Source organism: Portunus trituberculatus, chromosome 23, assembly GCF_017591435.1.
Source record: "Portunus trituberculatus isolate SZX2019 chromosome 23, ASM1759143v1, whole genome shotgun sequence".
Taxonomy (NCBI): Eukaryota; Metazoa; Arthropoda; class Malacostraca; order Decapoda; family Portunidae; genus Portunus; species Portunus trituberculatus.
The window spans coordinates 9,584,770-9,606,648 of NC_059277.1; the positions used below are offsets into that span (position 1 = coordinate 9,584,770).

Here is a 21,879-nt window from a genome sequence, read left to right on the forward strand (position 1 = left end):
TCTCTCTCTCTCTCTCTCTCTCTGCGGAGCACAGCCTCACCCTTATCTGAAGCCCTTCCATGTCCTGATCTTGGTCATGCTAACACCTCTTGTGTGTTACAGACGCTGCCGCTACCCAACGGCTCTGCCAAGAGGAACAGGGACGCCGGGCACTGCGGCACCGCGCCGCGCGTGTCTGCTGAGCACACCAAGTCCTCGCACAACTTGGGAGGAAGCCTAAGGCGGACGTGTGGCAGCGGTGGTGCCGCCGCCTGTGTGAGTGACGGATACGTTGTTGACGGCAGCAAGGGGCGCTCCAGCAGCCTGGTGGGCGCGGCGGGCAGCGGAAGCCTGAGGGAGCCTGCCACTGCCGCCCAAGTACCATCTGCCACACCGGGCAGTTGTCGGCGGGCGACGGCCAACCACCGCGGCGCTGCAGTGGTGACAACCGCGGGGCCGCCGCCGCGCTACCACGTCTCCGAGTACACCTTCGAACAGGAACACACGGACTCGGCCTTCACGGAGCAGAAGGAATCTTCGCGCACAAAAAAGATGAGTAAGTTCCGCAGAGTTTGTATTTTACGAGCTCGCCTGAGCTAGGGGAGGCGGGGGGTGGGAGGGGCAAGGGAGGCAGCTCAGGGAGCACCGGGGCACATGACGCGGCGCTTTGCTTCAGTGATAGCTGCCTTTGCCTTCTTTGACATCCGTGGTGCCTCACTCAGTGCTCAGCCACCGTCACTGTTCACAGCCACAGCGGCGCCTCCGCACTGCCACACACACCTCCCCCAGACACTCGCCACCCACCAGCCACTTAGGAGTGTGTGTGGGTGAGGCTTCTGCCGGGGACCGACACCCAGGCTCTGTTGCACTATTCATTTTCAGGGTGGGCACCAGCACGGGCCCATCTTGTCAGCCACGCCACTTGAGTGTCCTTTGGTGCCTTTGTTTGGTCGTGTGTACGCCTCACACCCCGGAGCTTCCACGTGTGTTCGCCGCGTTTCTTTCTTTCCCCGCACCAGCTATTAGACAAAGACCATTAATTTGGAACCAGAAAACATCGGAAACAGATATACTTGCATCCTTTCCTAATACCTCTGCGCTTCACTATTTTTAGCTCAGCGAGATCTTTTCATCCCTCTCACCAATCACTGCCAGCCTCGTGACGAACTGCCTGGCAGAGCTAACGGCATCTCGTTAGTCTCCGGAAGGTGATTCCCAGGAAGGAACAACGTACAAGCAAAACGGTCATGGACTGGGAGGAATGTCTATCCATCTTGCCCGTATTCTTCTTTGCTTTTAACCCAAACACGCCCACTACATCCCGGACACCCATCCCTCACTCAGACTCACCCGTCTTTATTCCCTCTTCCCTCCTTGCTGGCCTCCATACTTACCTCTAGAGCTTTCTTCCCTCCCTTACTCAAACCAGGCTCATATTCCTCTCTCCCTCTCTCCCTCCATATCTTGCATTCATACTTCTCTCCTCTCTATCTCTTCTTTTCTTCTTTTCTTCATTCCTTCCCCTTTTCCTCGTCTCTGTATATATACATTTCATTCTCCCTTCTTCCTTTCCTCCATCGTCCCTTTCCTTTTTTTTTCTTCTTCCATTTTTCCCTTCATCCCATCTCTTCATTTCTTCTTGCTTCTTTCCTACCTTCTTCCCCGCCCCCCTCCTTCCTCGCTCCTCTTTTTTTCCTACCTTAAATACTCTCCTGCCCTTCTCGCTTCCTTCTTTTCTTCCTCCTCACGTTCCATCTCCACACACGTCTCTCTCTCTCTCTCTCTCTCTCTCTCTCTCTCTCTCTCGCTCTCGCTTTCGCTTTCTCTCTCTCTCGTACCATGTTTCCATTCCTCCCAGCGGTGCGAGACTCGTGCATATGTTGGTAAGCTTCCAGACTTCTCATGACTTAACTTTCCCAGGAAGAGCTACGTACACACCTCCTATGCATTATGAGGTGCTTTTGCCGCATATTTGATGCTCTTACTCCCTCTTATTTCACGGCAGAGGTCATGCTTCACCCTCCATTTTACTTCATGTGACTACAAAATAATGTCTCTTTTACTCGTACCCTCGTGTTTCTTTTGCCGGAAAGTGTTTATTTTAGTTTTTTTTTTTTCCTTTTTTTTTTTTGCAGAAAATTATGTATGTTTTAGCTTCCTTGACCGAAAAGTCGTGTTTATTTTTATTATTCTTTTAGAATCGAAAATCATGTGTGTTTTAGCTACTTCCTCTCTGCAAAATTGAAAAAAATGTCTCTTGTTTGTCTCTTATGTCTTTGAGGATTGCTGAATTATGTCTCCTCTAGGCACTTCACTTTGCAATATTAGCCCTCACTGATACTCGTAAGAATGAGACATGAGCAGCTGGTGTCAGGAGTCAAGTAACCCATCGCAGAAAAAGAAGAAAGGGAAAAAAAACATTAGATCTACACACATGTCAGCCTCTGTACGAAACACATCATACTTCCACCAATTATTCTCATCCATAACTTCATCTAAAATCCGCTAATTTGTGTCAAGTCTTCCAATCGGCTGAGAGAAATAAAAATAAAAATAAACTAAGAGAAATGGAGACACAGAGAGAACGGAAACGAAAAGGAGCAAGCAAATATGTAAAGTAAAATAAATCATGAAGAAAAGAGAGAGAGAGAGAGAGAGAGAGAGAGAGAGAGAGAGAGAGAGAGAGAGAGAGAGAGAGAGAGAGGCAAGTCGTAAAAGCTTACATTGGCGGGACGAAGAGAGGAGGGCAGAGGGGGCAGGGGCGTAACTCTCCCGCCGCAGCCCCTCATGAATCTCGCTCCGGCCGAGCTGCTGAACCCCGCGCCACACCTCGCGCTGATGTATGCCGCCAGTGGCCACACGGAGGGTAGATTTACGCCGCCTTCTGCTCTATTTGGTGCCCGCCATGGATGAAGGCAGGATTTATGTGTGTGTGTGTGTGTGTGTGTGTGTGTGTGTGTGTGTGTGTGAGATTGTTGAAATGTTTTGTGGAACGTTTATTATCATATATATATATATATATATATATATATATATATATATATATATATATATATATATATATATATATATATATATATATATATATATATATATATATATATATATATATATATATATATATATATATATATATATTATGAGGGGAGAGAGAGTCCTTATTCATTGGTTTCTCCTCCTGCTCATCTTCCTCTCTTTCTCGTCCTCCTCCTTCACATCACAGAGAACATTCTCATATATGTAAATGTGTTTGTGTGTGTGTGTGTGTGTGTGTGTGTGTGTGTGTGTGTGTGTGTGTGTGTGTGTGTGTGTGTGTGACAAGAGATTGTTGAAATATTTTGAAATGGAACGTTTATTATCATATATATATATATATATATATATATATATATATATATATATATATATATATATATATATATATATATATATATATCCTTCACATCACAGAGAACATTCCCATATATGTAAATGTATTTGTGTGTGTGTGTGTGTGTGTGTGTGTGTGTGTGTGTGTGTGTGTGTGTGTGTGTGTGTGTGTGTGTGTGTGTGTGTGTGTGTGCGCCCAATATTGGTCCATCCACTCTTAATTGAAACCACGTAAAATTTGTTCTAATCTGGTGTGGACGTCATTGAAGTATTGATAGAGAGAGAGAGAGAGAGAGAGAGAGAGAGAGAGAGAGAGAGAGAGAGAGAGAGAGAGAGAGAGAGAGAGAGAGAGAGAGAGAGAGAGAGAGAGAGAGAGAGAGAGAGAGAGAAATACTATTGTTGCAATAATGATAATAATAATAATGATAACAACAACAACAACAACAACAACAACAACAACAACAACACAGTATTCCACTACATACAAAAAAAATTAAGGTTGAAACGAGAAACATGTTTTGAGTTAGAAAAATAAAACTGCTATCAGGCCTTTTTTTTCTGTGGAATCTAATTATTTGACTTCAAACTCATTTTGCACGAAAACTTTACATGGAATTGAGTAAAAAGCGAAAGTTTTTACCTTCATATCGTAGTGCGTACACATAACACTTCATTTACGTGTGTGTGTGTGTGTGTGTGTGTGTGTGTGTGTGTGTGTGTGTGTGTGCAGAGATATTTAGCTGTTCATCTCTCTCTCTCTCTCTCTCTCTCTCTCTCTCTCTCTCTCTCTCTCTCTCTCTCTCTCTCTCACCTGTATACCTGATTTACTCTGAGTGAACTTAGATAATTAGCATAAGTTTGTGACCTAACTGTTCGTCAAACTTTGGTGGCGTTTATGATTGTTAAAGTAGTATTGAGGAGGGAAGGATAGAAGAAAAGGAGAAGGAAGGAGAGGAAAAGGAGAAGGAAGAAGAGAGGGAAAGGGGAGGGAAGAAGAGAGAAAGGGAGGGAAGAAGAGAGGAAAGGGAAGGGAAGAAGAGAGGAAAAGGAGAGGGAAGGAGAAGAAAGGGAGAAGGAAGAAAAGAGAGAAAGGGAAGGGAAGAATAGAGGAAAAGGAGAAGGAAGAAGAGAAGGAAAGGAAAGGGAAAAAGAGATAGAGAAGAAAGAGAGAAATGAGGCAGGAGAGATAATAGAGAGAAAAATGAAGTAAGGAATAAGAAAATAGGAAGAGGAGGGAAGAGGGGAAAGAGGGAAATAAGGAGGGATGGATAGAAGAGAAGTAAAGATAAAAGGAAATAAGAAAGATAGGAAGAGCAATGAGAGGATACACACACACACACACACACACACACACACACACACACACACACACACACACACACACACACACACACACACACACTTGAGAAGATTGGTTTCATGTATATTTCCCACAAGCAGAACGACATTTTATTTTCCCTCCATCGTGACAGAACCAAGTCAAGTGTCAGGGGAGTTATGGAATAGACTCCACTTCCACTCCTATACTTCCCACACCTCTCACTGTCGCTGCAAAGTGTGTAATGTCAAGTCCCGCCTCACTCCGTCTCTCAGCGCTAGTGTCATATTATTAGCAACCCGATTCTGTACCATTTGGGGAATTTCATCATCTAAAAGGGCGTTGTTGTTGTTGTTGAGGATGAAACACTAGACTGGAGGTTTCATTGGTTGTAATAGTAGTAGTAGTAGTAGTAGAAGTGGTGGTGGTAGTAGTAGTATTAGTTGTTTTTGTTGTTGTTGTTGTTGTTGTAGTAGTAGTAGTAGTAGTAGTAATAATAGTAGTAGTTGTTGTAGTAGTAGTAGTAGTAGTAGTAGTAGTAGTAGTAGTACTGGTGGTAGTGGTGATGGTGGTGGTGGTAGCAGTAGTAATAGTAGTGGTAGTAGTAGTTGTTGTTGTTGTTTTTATTGTTGTTGCATCTTTTTTTTATCTTCTATTTTCATGCTAACTGCTCCTCTGATCCTATAAGATGCATGCCTCTCCTCCTCCCAGAGTCTCACTGCACAAAATTAATTATAATTGCACAAAACTGAGTCGACAGCACGTACCTTTTTATGTACGAAAGGGAACCTAGTCAAGGGCAACATAAAACGAAAAAAAATGGCCCCACTTAGTTGCCAGTTCCTTACAGGTCCAAGAGAGACTTAACCCCCAAAATGATAAATGGATAAAATATCTTGAAATCTCCCTTTTTAAATCAAGTCCAGTCATAGGAAGATGGAAATACAGAAGCATTGACCAGCAAGCACCTTTCCTTCTGGTCACCACTGTGGGCTACGTAAAGACACCAAAAAAATACAACAACAAAATAATACCAGCGACATCAGTGCTTGTTATAATATCACATCGCCTCCGTTACCGCCGCCTGCCTCGCTAGCTTGTCCTCGTCCGGCAGGCGTGACCACTGACCAGCCTTTCTTCTCCACACATCCTCGTCACACATCACGTCGCTCCACAGGTCGTCCTCCTCGTCGTCTTGGAAAGTAATCCTTCTCCTTGTCCAATTACGAGCTCTCCCTTTCCCCTTTTCATTTACAGCGCTCTGCTTCCCCTTTTATTGTCTAACGAACCGTCCCCTCGCCCTTATTTCCCCTCGTGCTCCCCGCCTCTTGCCTCTTCCCTCCTTCCTCCTGTCCTTCCTCTTAAATCTCCTTGTGTTCTCTCTGCCTCTCGTCTCCTCGCCTCGTGTCTTTGCCAGCCTGTTGTGAAATTGATGCATCCACCACCATGTCTCCTTTCCTCTCCACACCTGCGTCTGTCTCGCGTCTTATGTTTCTCGAGTTGTCTTGCAGTTTTGTTAAGGATTTCAGTGTGTTTTGTAAGTCTTCCCTTGCTTTCCTTGTATTGTTTGTAACTTGTATGTTTTGGGAGATTTGTGCATTTCTTTTTTTTTTCAATCTAATGGAGTAGATTAGATTCATGTTTTCTATGTTTTCATGTATTTGATTATCTCTCTCTCTCTCTCTCTCTCTCTCTCTCTCTCTCTCTCTCAGTTTTTTTTTTCTTCCTTATTATCCATCTTTTTATATCCTCCTCCTACTCCTCCTCCTCCTCCTCCTCCTCCTCCTCCTTCTCCTTCTCCTCCTCCTCCTCCTCCTCCTCCTCCTCCTCCTCCTCCTTATCTTTTACTCAGGAATTCCCCTGCCCTCTTTACTTTCACCCCTCCATCGTCTTTCTTCCTTCCCTACCTCTTATTGTCCTTCTCCCGTTATTTTTTTTCTCTCCCTTCCTCCCTTTGTCTTCGTTCCCAACATTTTTCTCATCTATATCCCTTTACATCTCCGTTCTTTTTTCTTTTTTCTTGCTTTCTCTCTCTCTCTCTCTCTCTCTCTCTCTTTTTTTTTATACCATGTGGGCTTTTCACGGGAATTTATGGGCTAAAGGGGATACTTTTTGTGGTACCTTCTATCTAAAAAGCCCACCCGTTAGGAAACCGTTGCCCCGAGTGAGGAAGCCCAACCTACACTCGGACCGTGGACAGGATTCGAACCCGTGCGCTTGGAGACCCCTCGGACCCCAAAGCACGCATGGTTCCACTGTACCACGGCGGCCCCTCTCTCTCTCTCTCTCTCTCTCTCTCTCTCTCTCTCTCTCTCTCTCTCTCTCTCTCTCTCTTCCTTTCCCTCCTTCATTTTCAGTTATTTTCTGTACTTTTCTTTTATTCCTTCATATGTTGCACATTTTTTCTACCTTTCTCTTCTTTTCCTCGTTTTCTTTTTCTTTTTCATACTTTTCATTTCTTTATTTAGTGTTCCTTCTCTTTATTTTCCATTTTCTTTTCTCTTCTCTCTCTTCTTCCTCCTTCCTAATCTACTTTTCTTGTCATCCTTCTTTCCTGATACATATTTCTTCCTTCTCTAATTTTGTTTCTGATTCTCCTATTTCCCTTCTTTTTCTTCTATTCCTATTTTTATTCATCTTCAACTGTTTCTCCTCGTTCTGTTCCTCGTTTATTTCTGCTCCTCCTCATCTTCTTTTTCCCTCTCTTCCTCCATCTCATCTCGCTGTCTCTTTTCTGATGGAGTAACCACGGAGGCCTGGGGGAAAGGGGGGCGGGGTTGCAGCAGTGGCCCCAGGTCGTTCATTGTGACCTTGTATATTTTGTGAGATTGATGTATCGAAGGTTTGAATAGGTTTAGTTGGGAACTCGACTGGACTCTCTCTCTCTCTCTCTCTCTCTCTCTCTCTCTCTCTCTCTCTCTCTCTCTCTCTCTCCTTTCATGTCTTCCTTCATCCCAGCAGTCACCGTCTTCCCTACACATCTCTCACCATCCTTCATCACTGTCTATCCCTCCTAGTCAAGTGGGACGAGTCACCAACAGACAGGCTACAAGCGAGCGTGTCCTCGGCAGGGTGGGAGGCGTACTCGTGGCGTCACTGGTGCGTGCTGGCGGCGCTGCTGCTGCTGAGTGGCGGGGTGGTGCTGGCGGTGGCGCTGCCGCTGGCCACCCGTCGGGACACCAACACACCTTCCGATGATGCCCTCGCCAGAGTCCACGGCATCCTCAGCACCGTGCCGCTCATCGACGGGTGAGTGTTGCTGTGTTGTGTTTGTGTTCCTGTGCTGTGTTGTGTTGTGGTTTGTGTTGGTGCAGGTGCTGCGTGCAGAGGATCATTTGCACTACATGGCATGCGTCGCGCCTCTTACATGGCGGGTTTTATAAGAAATAAATGCGCTCAGCGAAGATTTCACTATGCTATATTGCATTCCTTGGCCGTCCTTCTCTTCACTGCATACTATGGTCTGTCTATTCTAAAATGGCTCCTGAATTTAAAACATATTGTAGTTTCAATGTGATGTGAATAATACTTGTTTTCTGTTAATCAGCACACTTATTAGAAGAATAACGCACGGTTTTCTTCAAGATCTGACAACCATGCATTCCCTAGGACACCATTCAAACTGACACCCAAAAGACACTTTAGAATAGACAGACTATATAATAGGAGCGCTCCTCGTCAGATCACTGCAGCAAGGGGAATTAGCACAGACTGGGCCACATGCTCCAACACTCTAACATCTATTGACAAGACAAGTTGTTCCACCTTTGTTATGGTACACTGGTGTGGCCAAGGTTCGACTGTTAGGTGCGTGAACCCTCCAAGGGAGAGCCGCGACACATGCTCGGTATATATGTCTCTAGATGAGTAATGTTGAAAATGTGTCACCAGGTTTACTCCCTCACTTTCATTTGCACCTGCACAGTCACTCTACCTCCACCACCTCCAGCTCTACCTTCCCCTTCACTGCATTACCTTCGTCCCCTTGACAGGTAAGTCTTCTTCAGGCCATCCCTCACACCTGCTTTCCTTCTTGCCTTCCTTCCTTCCTTCCTTCCTTCCTTCCTTCCTTCCTTCCTTCCTTCCTCCCTCCCGCTAGGCAAATAGACGTTCTTCCTTCGTCCAAAATAAATGAGGCTAATTTTTCACTGCACTTAGTAGCATAACCTTCGTCAGGTGAGTCTTCCATCACGCCTGGTGTTCCCCCGCGTGGAGCTGAAGACCACATCGATCACCTCACCCAAAGTTACCGAATTTACTTTGGATTACCTGAAGATCGGTCATTCTCAAATAGGTAGGACTGATTTCACCTAACTTTAACTAGCTGTTCCCCTAATCTATCTTAGTAGGGACCTAACTTAACGCCTTCAGTGCTGGGACATAGTTTTACCTTGAGATTTGTGTACCATTAGACCATTTTATTGGCATCAGAAACGGTCTATGGAGGGCAGAAGATTAATGGCCAGAGTCCTCGCTGTTTTAATCCCCACATGAGTTTCTGAAGCTGTATAAAATCGCGAAATAGTAACCAGGATGAATATGAAAGTGCGTCTTGGTACTGAAGGGATTTAACCAAATTACCCTAACTCGGAAAAATAGCTGAATTTGTCGAAGTCTCTCTCTCTCTCTCTCTCTCTCTCTCTCTCTCTCTCTCTCTCTCTCTCTCTCTCTCTCTCTCTCTCTCTCTCTCTCTCTTCATTACGTTAGTTCACTGCGGGTCAGTTGAATTGAGGTAAGGTGAGGTTCAGTTAATCTAATCCATCGTACCCACGGCGCTGTGTGTTGCCTCAGCCGGCGCCACAATGAGCTGCTAATGGTACTGAGGGCTGCTGACTCCGCCCCTCGTCCCTCCGCCCATTCCTTGATTAATGACCCTCGCCTTCAGAAGCCTCTTAAGTATCGGAAGCTCTTCACTCAGGCGTAGCTGGAAAGGGTGAAGGAATTTTTTGGTTATTGCAGTTATTTTTCTGTGGTGAGCCAAAGTAACCGCCTGGCCAGATGTTTAGACACCTGTGTCCTGTGATGTGGTGGCGCTGAAGGGGTTTCCAAAGGTGCTTCCATGAGTCTGGTGGCTTCCAAGAGTGTTCTCGTGATTGTATTAGATGCGGGTTTTTGTTGCTTTCTCTCTCTCTCTCTCTCTCTCTCTCTCTCTCTCTCTCTCTCTCTCTCTCTCTCTCTCTCTCTCTCTCTCTCTCTCTCTCTCTTTACGATTTTAATGATTTTTAACGAGGATTATTCACCAGATTAGTGATTTTGTGTCATCTGAAAATAGTTACAAAGATATTCCAAGGCTTTTCTAAATACCGACCAATGCCAGCCAGCCACGTGCACCATTGAGCCCTGAGGTAGCACGGAGCATTGGGACCAAGGACTGAAGCCTCAGCAAACGCTCCGGAGTGACGTGACGCAGCCCTGCCACACTATCAAGTAGACTAAATGGTCTTAATTAAGTCACGGTGGAGCGGCAAAGTTCCCTGAAACACACCTGTCCCGCGGAACACATTGAAGCTCTAAGGAAGGCAATAAAGCGTCCAAAATTCACATTATAGTCCAGGAAATATAATGTGAAATGATTTATTCTTACAGAGGCCCGGAAGTGGTACTATTAAGGCTCTCTTTGTTTTATTTATTTGACATTTTAAACTCCACCGTATTACGCCTCATAAATTTCCGGGATGGAGAGAGAGAGAGAGAGAGAGAGAGAGAGAGAGAGTCGGTTATATCCTGTTTTCCTTGACACACTAAAGCACCAAGAGCTACAGAAAATACAGTAAAAAACCCATAAACTTTCTCGCTTTTCCTGACTGAGGCGACCTTCATTGACCCGCGCAGGTGAGATGAGGATTAATTGAGTGAACACTTGAGTGGCTGCCTCACCTCACCCTGACTCTCTCCACCTCCCCGGCATGAATCAGAGACTAGCCAGGGTTGATCCAGAGCACAGTGGCGCGGACAGGTGATGGGGGCAGGTGAGCGGGGGACAAGACGCCAGGTAATACACGTGTTTCCACCTCGGCTAAACGGCGCAGAATATTGATGTGTAAAGTTATGTTGTGGATTTATTGCAGTAAAGACGCTGACGAAGGAGAGTCTTTGGAGGCGTAACAAGCCCTGAAGGAGGTGAAGGGGCCGGTTTGAAGGCTACATCGGACGCCGTGTACGTGTGTGCGAAAATAATAATGATGATAATTATAATATGAAGAAGAAGAAGGATGATGATGTTTATACTTCACGTTTTATTCGACCAAACAACCTTCTGTCTGAAAAGTTACATTAAAAACAAGGAATTAAAAGAACATAAGCGCAATAAAACAGATAAACTAAACTAAAACAATAAAGTGTATTAGAATTATATATAAATTATTGTACGTCAAGTTAATAGAGTGGAGGTAGTAAAACTGACATTCATATACAAATTAATGCATCGTAACAGGTAGTGAAGCTGGATGGAAATGTCTCTTTCTTTCATACTTATATCACATGTTTGTTTTAGTAATCAGGTTGGCGATGGCCGGGAGGGGGCTGTTCTTGTGCCTGTCTGTGCTGGAGTTGGATGGGAGTCAGGAAGCTGTGGTGACGAGGGCTTCAGGTGTCGAATGCTTCAGTACCAAGTGACTAAACCGAATAAAAACCCCAAATAAATGAGAGTACTAGTAAATCAATAAACGCAAAATAATAAATACCACACTTTGAAATAAAAATGGAAAGAATACTTCATGCCTTCGTTGCTCCTCCGTGCGTCACCATCGCTCTCGCTGCATTATGGATGCTGTGGATGGCAGTGCTTTGATTTCTGGCGCCATTCACACTGTCCTTTGCGAGATGATTGCTATGCCTGCCTATGATCGATGCTGCGCCTTCCGGTGCTGTTCAGTGTCGGCGTGAAGTGTTTGTGCAGCGAGTTGTGGACGAGGAATGAATACCCAGGCTGTGTGCGAGGCGGTCTTTAACTCCTTCAGAACTGAGACGTATCATGAATTTTGGGAGTGATTTGACATTTTTATTTTCATTAGGAAGGGTCTATAGAGATGAAAAGAATAATGGCCAGAGTCTTTACTATGTTGATCCCCATATAACTTTCTGAAGCTGTATAAAACCACCAAATAGTAAGCAGAATGAATATGAAAACGTGGCATGGAACTGAAGGGCTTAAGAGAACCTGTTGTGTGTTTGAGTGTATTAAGCTGGATATGATCACTGATTCGTTGTTGTTCCATGGGTTTGATGTCTCTAAGGACCATGTTGAAATTTATGCTTCGGCGTTTTATTTGAATTACTTTAAACAGACTGTATATATTATTTACTGGGAGTTGTCAAGCCATTGTCGTTATTCTTATGGTAGCTTCATTAGGAATTGAACCATCGTTAAAACCTGATTAAGTATCTCCGCTGTGTTTGAAAATAGTGTTTATGAGATGACAAAGCGTTTTAAGATGAGAACTTAAACGTGCCCACCTCCCCCACCCTCCTCTCTTCCCCCGGACCAGCCAGCATGAGCGGCGGTGAGGAGCTGCTGCCTGAGAGGGACTTGCACTTTCGAGCTTGTGAACTTTGCCACTCGTGTTCTTACTAGAAACATCAACTCTTTGTCATCATCATTCTTATAAACCTTCTTGTCTCCAACACCTGTACTGGTGATGGTGGTAGCGGTGATGCTTCTATCTCTCTGTACAGTCTAGACTCGTTACTTCGGCGCTTATCATATCAATCACACACACAGGGAGCCACGCCCCTTCCCTCCTGTCACTACTAACTCCCATGTTCCCTTCCACGCCTCGCCGCCGCAGACACAACGACCTGGCGTGGAACATCCGCAACTTCGTGCACAACAAGCTGGAGAAGGTGGATATGTCGCAGAACCTGAGCACGGTGGAGCCCTGGGGCGGCTCCCCCTGGTCCCACACAGACTTGGCTCGCCTCAGGCACGGCAGAGTGGGCGCCCAGGTGAGTGCCTACACGTGTGTCGGGGATAAGTGGTAAGGAGGAGGAAGGGAGGTAATCCTGACTCACCTTGCTGATTACTGGATGGTTCACTGATCCCACTACTGACTGACTGATGCTTTAGGATGGCCCAAGTGATACGAGAAATGTAAAGCAAAACCCATTCATGCACAGGCCGTTCATTTCAGTTACTAACGTGATTATTTTCTTTCCTATCGTGTGTGTGTGTGTGTGTGTGTGTGTGTGTGTGTGTGTGTGTGTGTGACAGTTCTGGGCGGCGTACGTGCCGTGCGGGGCACAGTACCTCAACGCGGCGCAGGTCACCCTGGAGCAGATCGACGTGCTGAAGAGATTCATCGCGCGCTACCCACAGCACCTCGGATACGCCCACTCCCAAGCAAGTAAGTCCCCCACGCCCACACACTCTCACGCCAGTAAGTCCCCGACACCAACACACTCCCATGCCAGTAAGTCCACCATGCCCACACACTCTCAAGCCAGTAAGTCCCCCACGCCCACACACTCCAATGCCAGTAAGTCCCCCACACCCACACACTCCCACGCCAGTAAGTCTCCCACGTCTACACACTTCCACGCCATAAGTCCCAACGCCAACACACACCCACGCCAGTAAGTCCCCCACGCTCATAAACTCCCACGCCATAAGTTCCCACGCCCACACTTACACACCAGTAAGTCTCCCACGTCCACACACTCCCACGCCATAAGTTCCCATGCCCACACACTCCCACGCCACTAAGTCCCCACGCCCACACACTTCCACACCGGTAAGTCTCCCACGTCCACACACTCCCACGCCATAAGTTCCCACGCCAGTAAGTCTCCCACGCCCACACACTCCCACGCCAGTACGTCCCTACGTCCACACATTCCCACGCCAGTAAGTCTCCCACGTCCACACACTCCCACGCCAGTAAGTCCCCACGCCCACACACTCCCACGCCAGTAAGTCCCCGACGCCCACAAACTCCCACGCCATAAGTTCCCACGCCCACACTCCCTCACCAGTAAGTCTCCCACGTCCAAACACTTCCACGCCATAAGTTCCCACGCCCACACACTCCCACGCCATAAGTTTCCACGCCATAAGTTTCCACGCCCACACACTCCCTCGCCAGTAAGTTTCCCACGTCCACACACTCCCACGCCAGTAAGTCCCCACGCCCATACACTCCCACGCCATAAGTTCCCAACGCCCACATACTCCTACGCCAGTAAGTCTTCCACGCCCACACACTCCCACGCCAGTACATTCCCACGCCCACACACTCCCACGCCAGTAAGTCCCGACGCCCACACACTCCCACGCCATAAGTTCCTCACGCCCACACACTCCTACGCCAGTAAGTTTCCCACGTCCACACACTCCCACGCCAGTAAGTCCCCCACGCCCACAAACTCCCACGCCATAAGTTCCCACGCCCACACTCCCTCGTCAGTAAGTCTCCCACGTCCACACACTTCCACGCCATAAGTTCCCACGCCCACACACTCCCACGCCATAAGTTCCCACGCCCACACACTCCCACGCCATAAGTTCCCACGCCCACACACTCCCACGCCATAAGTTCTTACGCCCACACACTCCCACACCAGTAAGTCTCCCACGTCCACACACTCCCACGCCAGTAAGTCCCCACGCCCACACACTCCCACGCCAGTAAGTCCCCCACGCCCACAAACTCCCACGCCATAAGTTCCCACGCCCACACTCCCTCGCCAGTAAGTCTCCTACGTCCAAACACTTCCACGCCATAAGTTCCCACACCCACACACTCCCACGCCATAAGTTCCCACGCCCACACACTCCCACGCCATAAGTTCCCACGCCCACACACTCCTCGCCATAAGTTCCCACGCCCACACACTCCAACGCCAGTAAGTTTCCCACGTCCACACACTCCCACGCCAGTAAGTCCTCACGCCCACACACTCCCACGCCATAAGTTCCCCACGCCCACACACTCCTACGCCAGTAAGTCTCCCACGCCCACACACTCCCACGCCAGTACATCCCCACGCCCACACACTCCCACGCCAGTAAGTCTTCCACGTCTACACACTTCCACGCCATAAGTCCCAACGCCCACACACACCCACGCCAGTAAGTTCCCACGCCCACACACTCCCACGCCAGTAAGTCCCCCACGTCCACACACTCCCACGCCAGTAAGTCCCCACGCCCACACACTCCCACGCCAGTAAGTCCCCCACGCCCACAAACTCCCACGCCATAAGTTCCCACGCCCACACTCCCACGCCAGTAAGTCCCCCACGTCCACACACTCCCACGCCAGTAAGTCCCCCACGTCCACACACTCCCACGCCAGTAAGTCCCCACGCCCACACACTCCCACGCCAGTAAGTCCCCATGCCCACACACTCACACGCCAGTAAGTCCCCCACGCCCACAAACTCCCACGCCATAAGTTTCCACGCTCACACTCCCTCGCCAGTAAGTTTCCCACGTCCGCACACTTCCACGCCATAAGTTCCCACGCCCACACACTCCCACGCCAATAAGTTGTTCACACACTCCCAGAGGAGGTTATATGTCAGGTCCTTTCAGTCAGAACAAGTTGGAACCCGTACAATAAGGAAAAAAAAAGCTATAATAGAAAGGAGATAGGCAAAGACTGACTGACAAAATACTCGTATGGTTGAGGTTATGTCGTGTTTGTGGATGGTAATTACAAATAGTATACTTTAAGTGCTTCAGAATTGCCTTGTGTTCGTCATCTGTCCTTTTGCTGTCTGTTTTCTCGTTTTGCTATGTAGTAAGTAGTTGTTGTTTTGTTGTTGTTGTTATTGTTGTTTTCCTCCTGTTATCCTTTTTCTTGCTCTTGTTGTTATCAATGGCTGTTAACTATGGCTTATGTTCGTCATCTGTCCTTTTGCTGTCTCTTTTCATGTTTTGTTATGTAGTAATTAGTTGTTTTTTGTTGTTGTTTTTGTTGTTGTTTTCCTCCTTCTGTTATCCTTCTTCTTGCTCTTGTTGCTAGCAATGGCTGTTGACAATGGCTCATGCTAACACTTCTTTTCGAAAATTTTATGTTTTTAAAAGTATAGACTCGTTGAATATTACGTTACAGCTTATAATTGTTTGCCTCTCTGAACCCATCGAGTAAAAACATCGCTAACGTAATAATCTCCCCTCTGTTTGACTCTCCCCTCGTGACTTGTTGATGCAAATCCGTCAGGAGAGTCAGGGAAGGTGGGAATTAAGTCAGAAAGGTTGCTAAAAAATTAAATCATTCTGTGCGTCAGTGTTGCCATGTTGCTGCTCGAAGGAGGGAGACGCACGCTCTTCTGGTAACACTGCCGTCCTCTCCACCCCTCCTCATCCAGTCGCTTTTTTATCTTTTTTTTCCTCTCGTAATAATGGAAAGATTTGAAAGTTAAATATTGAAGTTCATCATTCCTTTCATTCTTATGCAGGCAGGGAAAGGCTCTCAGTGTGTAAGTATTGAATAATGTATAAAGGACGGCCACATAGAAGTGAATCTGCAAACCGCCTCGTGAACCCGCCGTCTTTCATTCACCATTCCTTGCGTTCGTCAGCGGCACAGTGAGAGGTGAACGGGAACACACTGATACACTTACTTAATTAAAACTGTGCTAACTCTGTCGTCTTGTCACGTGCCCCTTCTGAGAGTCAATTAGACCTGCAACCCATTAGCGAGATAAACTGCCCATCAATTAGTAAATAACATACACAATCCCATCAGCCAGTCAATCAATCAGTCAGACAAATTATAAACCATCAGTCTGACATAAAACCAGGCAGTCCTTCAATTCAGTGACTCAATCAGCCATACAGTCCGTCAGTCAATCAATCAGGCAATCAGTCAGTCAGTCAACCAACCAACCAATCAACCAACCAACCAACCAACCAACCAACCAACCAACCAACCAACCACCACCACCACCACCACCACCACCACCACCACCACTAACCACTGCCTTTACCTAGCGTTCAGCTTCCCGTGTTTCCAGAAAGCGTATTCCCATATTCTGAAATTCCATGCTCCCTCATCACGATTATTTTCCAAGGACATAAAGATGATTAGCCGAGTTGTCAAGAGTCTTTCCCCAGGTGATAGCATAGATTAATCTGTTACTAGCATAAAAATACCTATAGAAATCCAGAAACCAGTGTAGCATTATAGAGTCTTTGAATGCATGTAACGGAGGCGACTCGCAGAAGTGTTCAAGAATATAGCCCATGGTCAGAGCGGCTCGGCCCGTTGGCTTCCAGTGACTCGACTTCGTAATTACCAAGTACGTTGGAAGAGTTTCGTTGTATTTACCTTGGTACTTGAGGCGCGGGGGGCTTTCATAATCAAGGCAAACTGTTCCTGCTTTGTGTCCCAGCGTTTGGTACTCTTCCGGTGTGCTGGTGTTTTTCTTCGTCTTCCTCCTCTTTTTTTTCGTTATTGCTGTTGTTTCTTTTCTTCTTCGTCTTCTTCTTCTTTTTCTTTCTTTCTTCTTCTTCTTATTCTTCTTCTTCTTCTTCTTCTTCTTCTTCTTATTCTTCTTCTTCTTCTTCTTCTTCTTCTTCTTCTTCTTCTTCTTCTTCTTCTTTATCATCGTCATTGTCAGTAAATGATAATCGGGGAGTGGACGCCGTAGGTTCAAACTCGGGCACCCGTCAACTCGTGAGTCGCGGCTTCACGTGGAGGTGAACTTGTAGCAGAATAGAGGGTCGTGCAAATATGTCACATGTAGGGACTGCCACACATACGCCTGTTGGCTCCTTATTTCTTTCTATGTGCCGTAACAAATTTTTAGAATATCCCTGTACATAACACACACACACACACACACACACACACACACGCCCGGTAGCTCAGTGGTTAGAGCGCTGGCTTCACAAGCTAGAGGACCGGGGTTCGATTCCCCGGCCGGGTGGAGATATTTGGGTGTCTCTTTTCACGTGTAGCCCCTGTTCACCTAGCAGTGAGTAGGTACGGGATGTAAATCGAGGAGTTGTGACCTTGTTGTCCCGGTGTGTGGTGTGTGCCTGGTCTCAGGCATATCCAAAGATCGGAAATAATGAGCTCTGAGCTCCCTCCGTAGGGTAACGTCTGGCTGTCTCGTCAGAGACTGCAGCAGATCACACAGTGAACACACACTAATTCAACGTGACGTCGTTGGCAGGCCTGCTGGAGGTGTACAACTCGGGGCGGGTGGCCAGCCTGCTGGGCGTGGAGGGCGGCCACCTGGTGGGGGCGAGTCTTTCCGTGCTCAGGATGTACTACGACCTGGGCGTGCGCTACCTCACCCTCACCCACACCTGCAACACGCCCTGGTAAGTGTGCACCTTGTTACACACACCTGCAACACGCCCTGGTAAGTATGCACCTTGTGACACACCTGCAACACGCCCTGGTAAGTGTGCACCTTGTGACACACACCTGCAACACGCCCTGGTAAGTGTACACCTGATGATACACACCTGCAACATCTGTACCTCACTCATCACGTTGTTTAGTGTCAAGTCATTTGGAAGCTTTACACGAAGATTGGACACCTTGATGAGGATGATGGTTGAAATAAGTAGGTACGTTTTAAACAGGAACTGCCACATGTGAACCTAATGGCTTCAGCAGCCTTATTTATTTTCCCCGCCTTTACATGTAAGAGCAAAGTGAAGATAGTCATCAGGTTAATCCCATTTTGCAGAAGTGATGCACGAAATTGTTGGTGCCGTCTTCAGATCACCTCACACCTCGCCACTCCTCGGTGTCTTCGCCTCCCCACAACAAAATGTTCATTATGAAGCCAGATATATGTGTCCTTGTGCACTTGGTCTCCGCGCCGCATACATGTTTGGCAGCAATGAAAGCCGTGTTCCGTGTGAATAGTTTCGTCAGCTTCATATAGACATGTGGTGGCGAAACTAACCTTGCTGCGTACAGAAAGAGTCAATAAAAAATCTGATCATGGTGACAGATAAATTGCCATGGCCGAGTGGGAGAGGTTAGATTTGAAGCTTTGCAAATATAGCAGCGACATCATGCATGGTGGTGGCGTCGTGTGAAGACCCCCAAGTCAGTACAGGGAATATTCAGAGAAGAAAACATTCAGGAGATAAATATTCTACACTGTTATTCGTTACACATATGAAGCGGAAATACACGTTGCTCCTCCTCAGCCAAGTCTGACCTCAATACACGTGTACCAACCACAAACCACCCCAGCCAGTCACAAGACGCCTTTCACACTGCTACACGCTATCATTGGTTACTGATCCTTGCACACCTGTTAATGACTCACTCTATCACATCTGTAGATTTCCCTGCCAAGAGTCCCTCGTACGTACACACAAGTTAATGCCGTAATGACACAGGGGGTAATGGGCTACTAACACACACACACACACACACACACACACACACACACACACACACACACACACACACACACACACACACACACACACACACACACACACACACACACACACACACACACATTCTATGACTATTAAAAAAGATAAAGAGAGAAAGAAATAGAATTGTAAAAGGAAATTGAAAGAAAAAGGACAGAAGGTGAGCTGAGGAAAGAAAAAGAGGAGAGAGAGAGAGAGAGAGAGAGAGAGAGAGAGAGAGAGAGAGAGAGAGAGAGAGAGAGAGAAGAGGGAAGATTGCCAAGGATCAGAGTTAATGCATCACGAAGCTCAAGGGGGGACTTAGCTTGTCTAATAGAGTCAGCGAGGAGGAAGGACGAGGCTAGAGGACGACTGCAGAGAAGATTACAACCCACGCCGAGGAGGTTCAGATGCTAAGATGTATAAGCATGGGATTGAAACCTTGATTTAAATTGTTCCCTCAGGATTTTAGGTTTCTCATTCATACTTCCGGTTTTTAATACAGGATTTTGTTTTCTTATTGATATTCACTTGTTTCATTTTTTTCCTTCTGAACTCCATTTGTGGTGTTTTAATATTTCTGTTTCGGGAGTTTTTTTTCTGATTTAATAATGTGTATATTTTTTATTGCAGTGATAATTTTAGCTTTTGTATTGTGTTGGTTTGTGTGTTTTTTCTCTGTATTTTACGTTTGATTGTATTATGTAAGTGTTTTTTGTTTCTCGTATAGACTCATTTTCATTTTTTTTCTGATGTCGACCATGTTCAGGAAGTCCATCTGGCGGCGTCACCACCCGGCGCCATCCATACACTTCCTCCTAACGCGCCAACTTTTCTTTACGACGCTCCCTCTTCACTTACCATTAAACTCTTTCCTACTAATTCATTTCCCGCCACACGCACACACGTCATCTGCCTCACACGCGTGCATTCACTGACCAGATCAGATCAGGCCAGAGCACTGATGACGCACAACCCTTCATGTAAAAACCTATTTGAAAGTCCTCTCCTAATTTTCCTTCTCTTTTAGTTGATTATACGAGATTTCCATTCCATATGTGTGTCACGTAACACTAACTTCAACAGCTTTAGTGCCACTCTATGTTGCCATCTCCCTTTAAGCAATTCTGCCATCTGGTGACACCGTTATGGCAACACTGTCGCTGAGTGATGTTCACACTCGCTGATTGCTCTCCCCATCGCCCACTCCCTTCTTTTTTTAATGTATCAGGGAGATCCACCAATGGCACATAGACGAATAAAAAGCTCCTTCAAATACTTCCAAAAAAAAGGGAAAACATGAGTAAGAGAGGCTTAACAGAGGGATAGGCTGGCTTGGGCTGGCTTGGCGTCATTTATGGTTCTCTCCTTAGATGGAGGCATGTTGACACGTAATTTGATGGCAAGAGTGTGTGGATGCTTGTTGCGTGTACAGTGTAGTGTTGACAGCAAGGGAGGTTGTCTTCAGAGCTCAGGTTGCAGCAGCACTGTTAAATGGAAACAGACAAGAACACTGGAGGATCCGCAGCAGATTTGCAGCATATTCTCACCTGCCAAGCGTGTAACTCCCTTGGAATGACTCACCCATAGCGCCACGTGTCTGCTGCCTCTTCAGAGCTCAGATGGAGGAATAGCGTTATGTTGCCGCACGTTTAACCATTCAATATTGAGACACATTTCAACCGTGATTTTTTGGGTATAATTAGACGATATTTTTGCATTTAGGAAGGGTCTGTTGAGGTCAAAAGATTAATCGCCAGAGTCTTTAATATTATAATCCCCACATGAGCTTCTGAAGCTGTATAAAATCGCGAAATAGTGACCAGGATGAATATCAAAACGCGACATGGTACTGAAGAAAAAAAAAAAAACTCAAAAACATGGATTAGTCAGCGAGAGGAAACAAGAGCAGTGTCAGCTATACTAGTGACAGAGTTGGTGACAGAGTAACCAGTCGTTTCCTTGGTGCTTCAAACCCGCACTCCTCCATTCAGTGTGTTCAGATCTTCAATTCTTTCCAGGGCGGACTCCTCGCCAACGGACTCTGGAGGACACGAGGAGGAAAACTTTGGACTGAACGACTTCGGGGCGGTGAGTGTTTTGTCCGTCTCTCTCTCTCTCTCTCTCTCTCTCTCTCTCTCTCTCTCTCTCTCTCTCTCTCTCTCTCTCTCTCTCTCTCTCTCTCTCTCTCTCTCTCCGTTTCCCTTCTCTTACTTCCGGTTTATTCTCACTCCTTCCTCTTTACGCTATCTTATATTCGTACCTCTCTTCTCCTTCTCCTCCCCTTTCCCCTCCTCCTCCTCCTCCTCCTCCTCCTCCTCCTCCTCCTCCTCCTCTTCCTCCTTCTTATTACTCCCTCAGTCCACGTCTTATCTCCTGTTCTTCTCCCTTTGGCTCTCCATCACCCTTCATCCGGCGCCTCTACCCTCCCTGCTCTACCTCACTCTCCCCTCTCCTTCCCTCCCACAGAAGGTGGTGTTGGAGATGAACCGGCTGGGCATGATGGTGGACCTGTCCCACGTGTCCCAGCAGACGATGCGCGACGCCCTGGCCGTGTCCCGCGCGCCCGTCATCTTCTCCCACTCCTCCGCCCATGCCCTCTGCCGCCACCCGCGTAACGTGCCCGACGACATCCTCCGACAAGTGGTGAGTGCCTGGCGGGGGCGGAGGTGGGGGAAGGATGGGGAGTGGATGGCAGGACTCTCACTCCTACGCCGCCGCATCCTTGCCCGCCTCCGCCGCCATCTCCTTCCTCCTTGACCAGTCGCTTCCTTCCGCTCATCCCGCCACGGTTTCCTCCACCTCTCATCCAGTTACCTCCCATCTTTCCTCTCATTGAGTTACCTCCTTCCTTCTCTCCTTCTTCCTCCTCCTTCCC

The 21,879-nt window shown here is 47.0% G+C and overlaps 1 protein-coding gene across 2 annotated transcripts in view; it reads left to right on the forward strand.

Moving 5' to 3' along the window:
• LOC123507750 (dipeptidase 1-like) overlaps positions 1-21,879 on the forward strand; it is a 146,215-nt gene that overhangs the window by 112,738 nt on the left and 11,598 nt on the right. Inside the window, exons 3-9 of one of the 2 annotated variants that reach the window (XM_045260921.1) lie at positions 103-535; positions 7,684-7,915; positions 12,454-12,610; positions 12,876-13,008; positions 17,789-17,939; positions 21,023-21,092; positions 21,471-21,647. In XM_045260921.1, coding sequence (XP_045116856.1) covers positions 103-535; positions 7,684-7,915; positions 12,454-12,610; positions 12,876-13,008; positions 17,789-17,939; positions 21,023-21,092; positions 21,471-21,647 — 1,353 coding nt within the window. The remainder of the gene's footprint in view (positions 1-102; positions 536-7,683; positions 7,916-12,453; positions 12,611-12,875; positions 13,009-17,788; positions 17,940-21,022; positions 21,093-21,470; positions 21,648-21,879) is intronic. The other variant, XM_045260923.1, reaches the window with a different exon arrangement.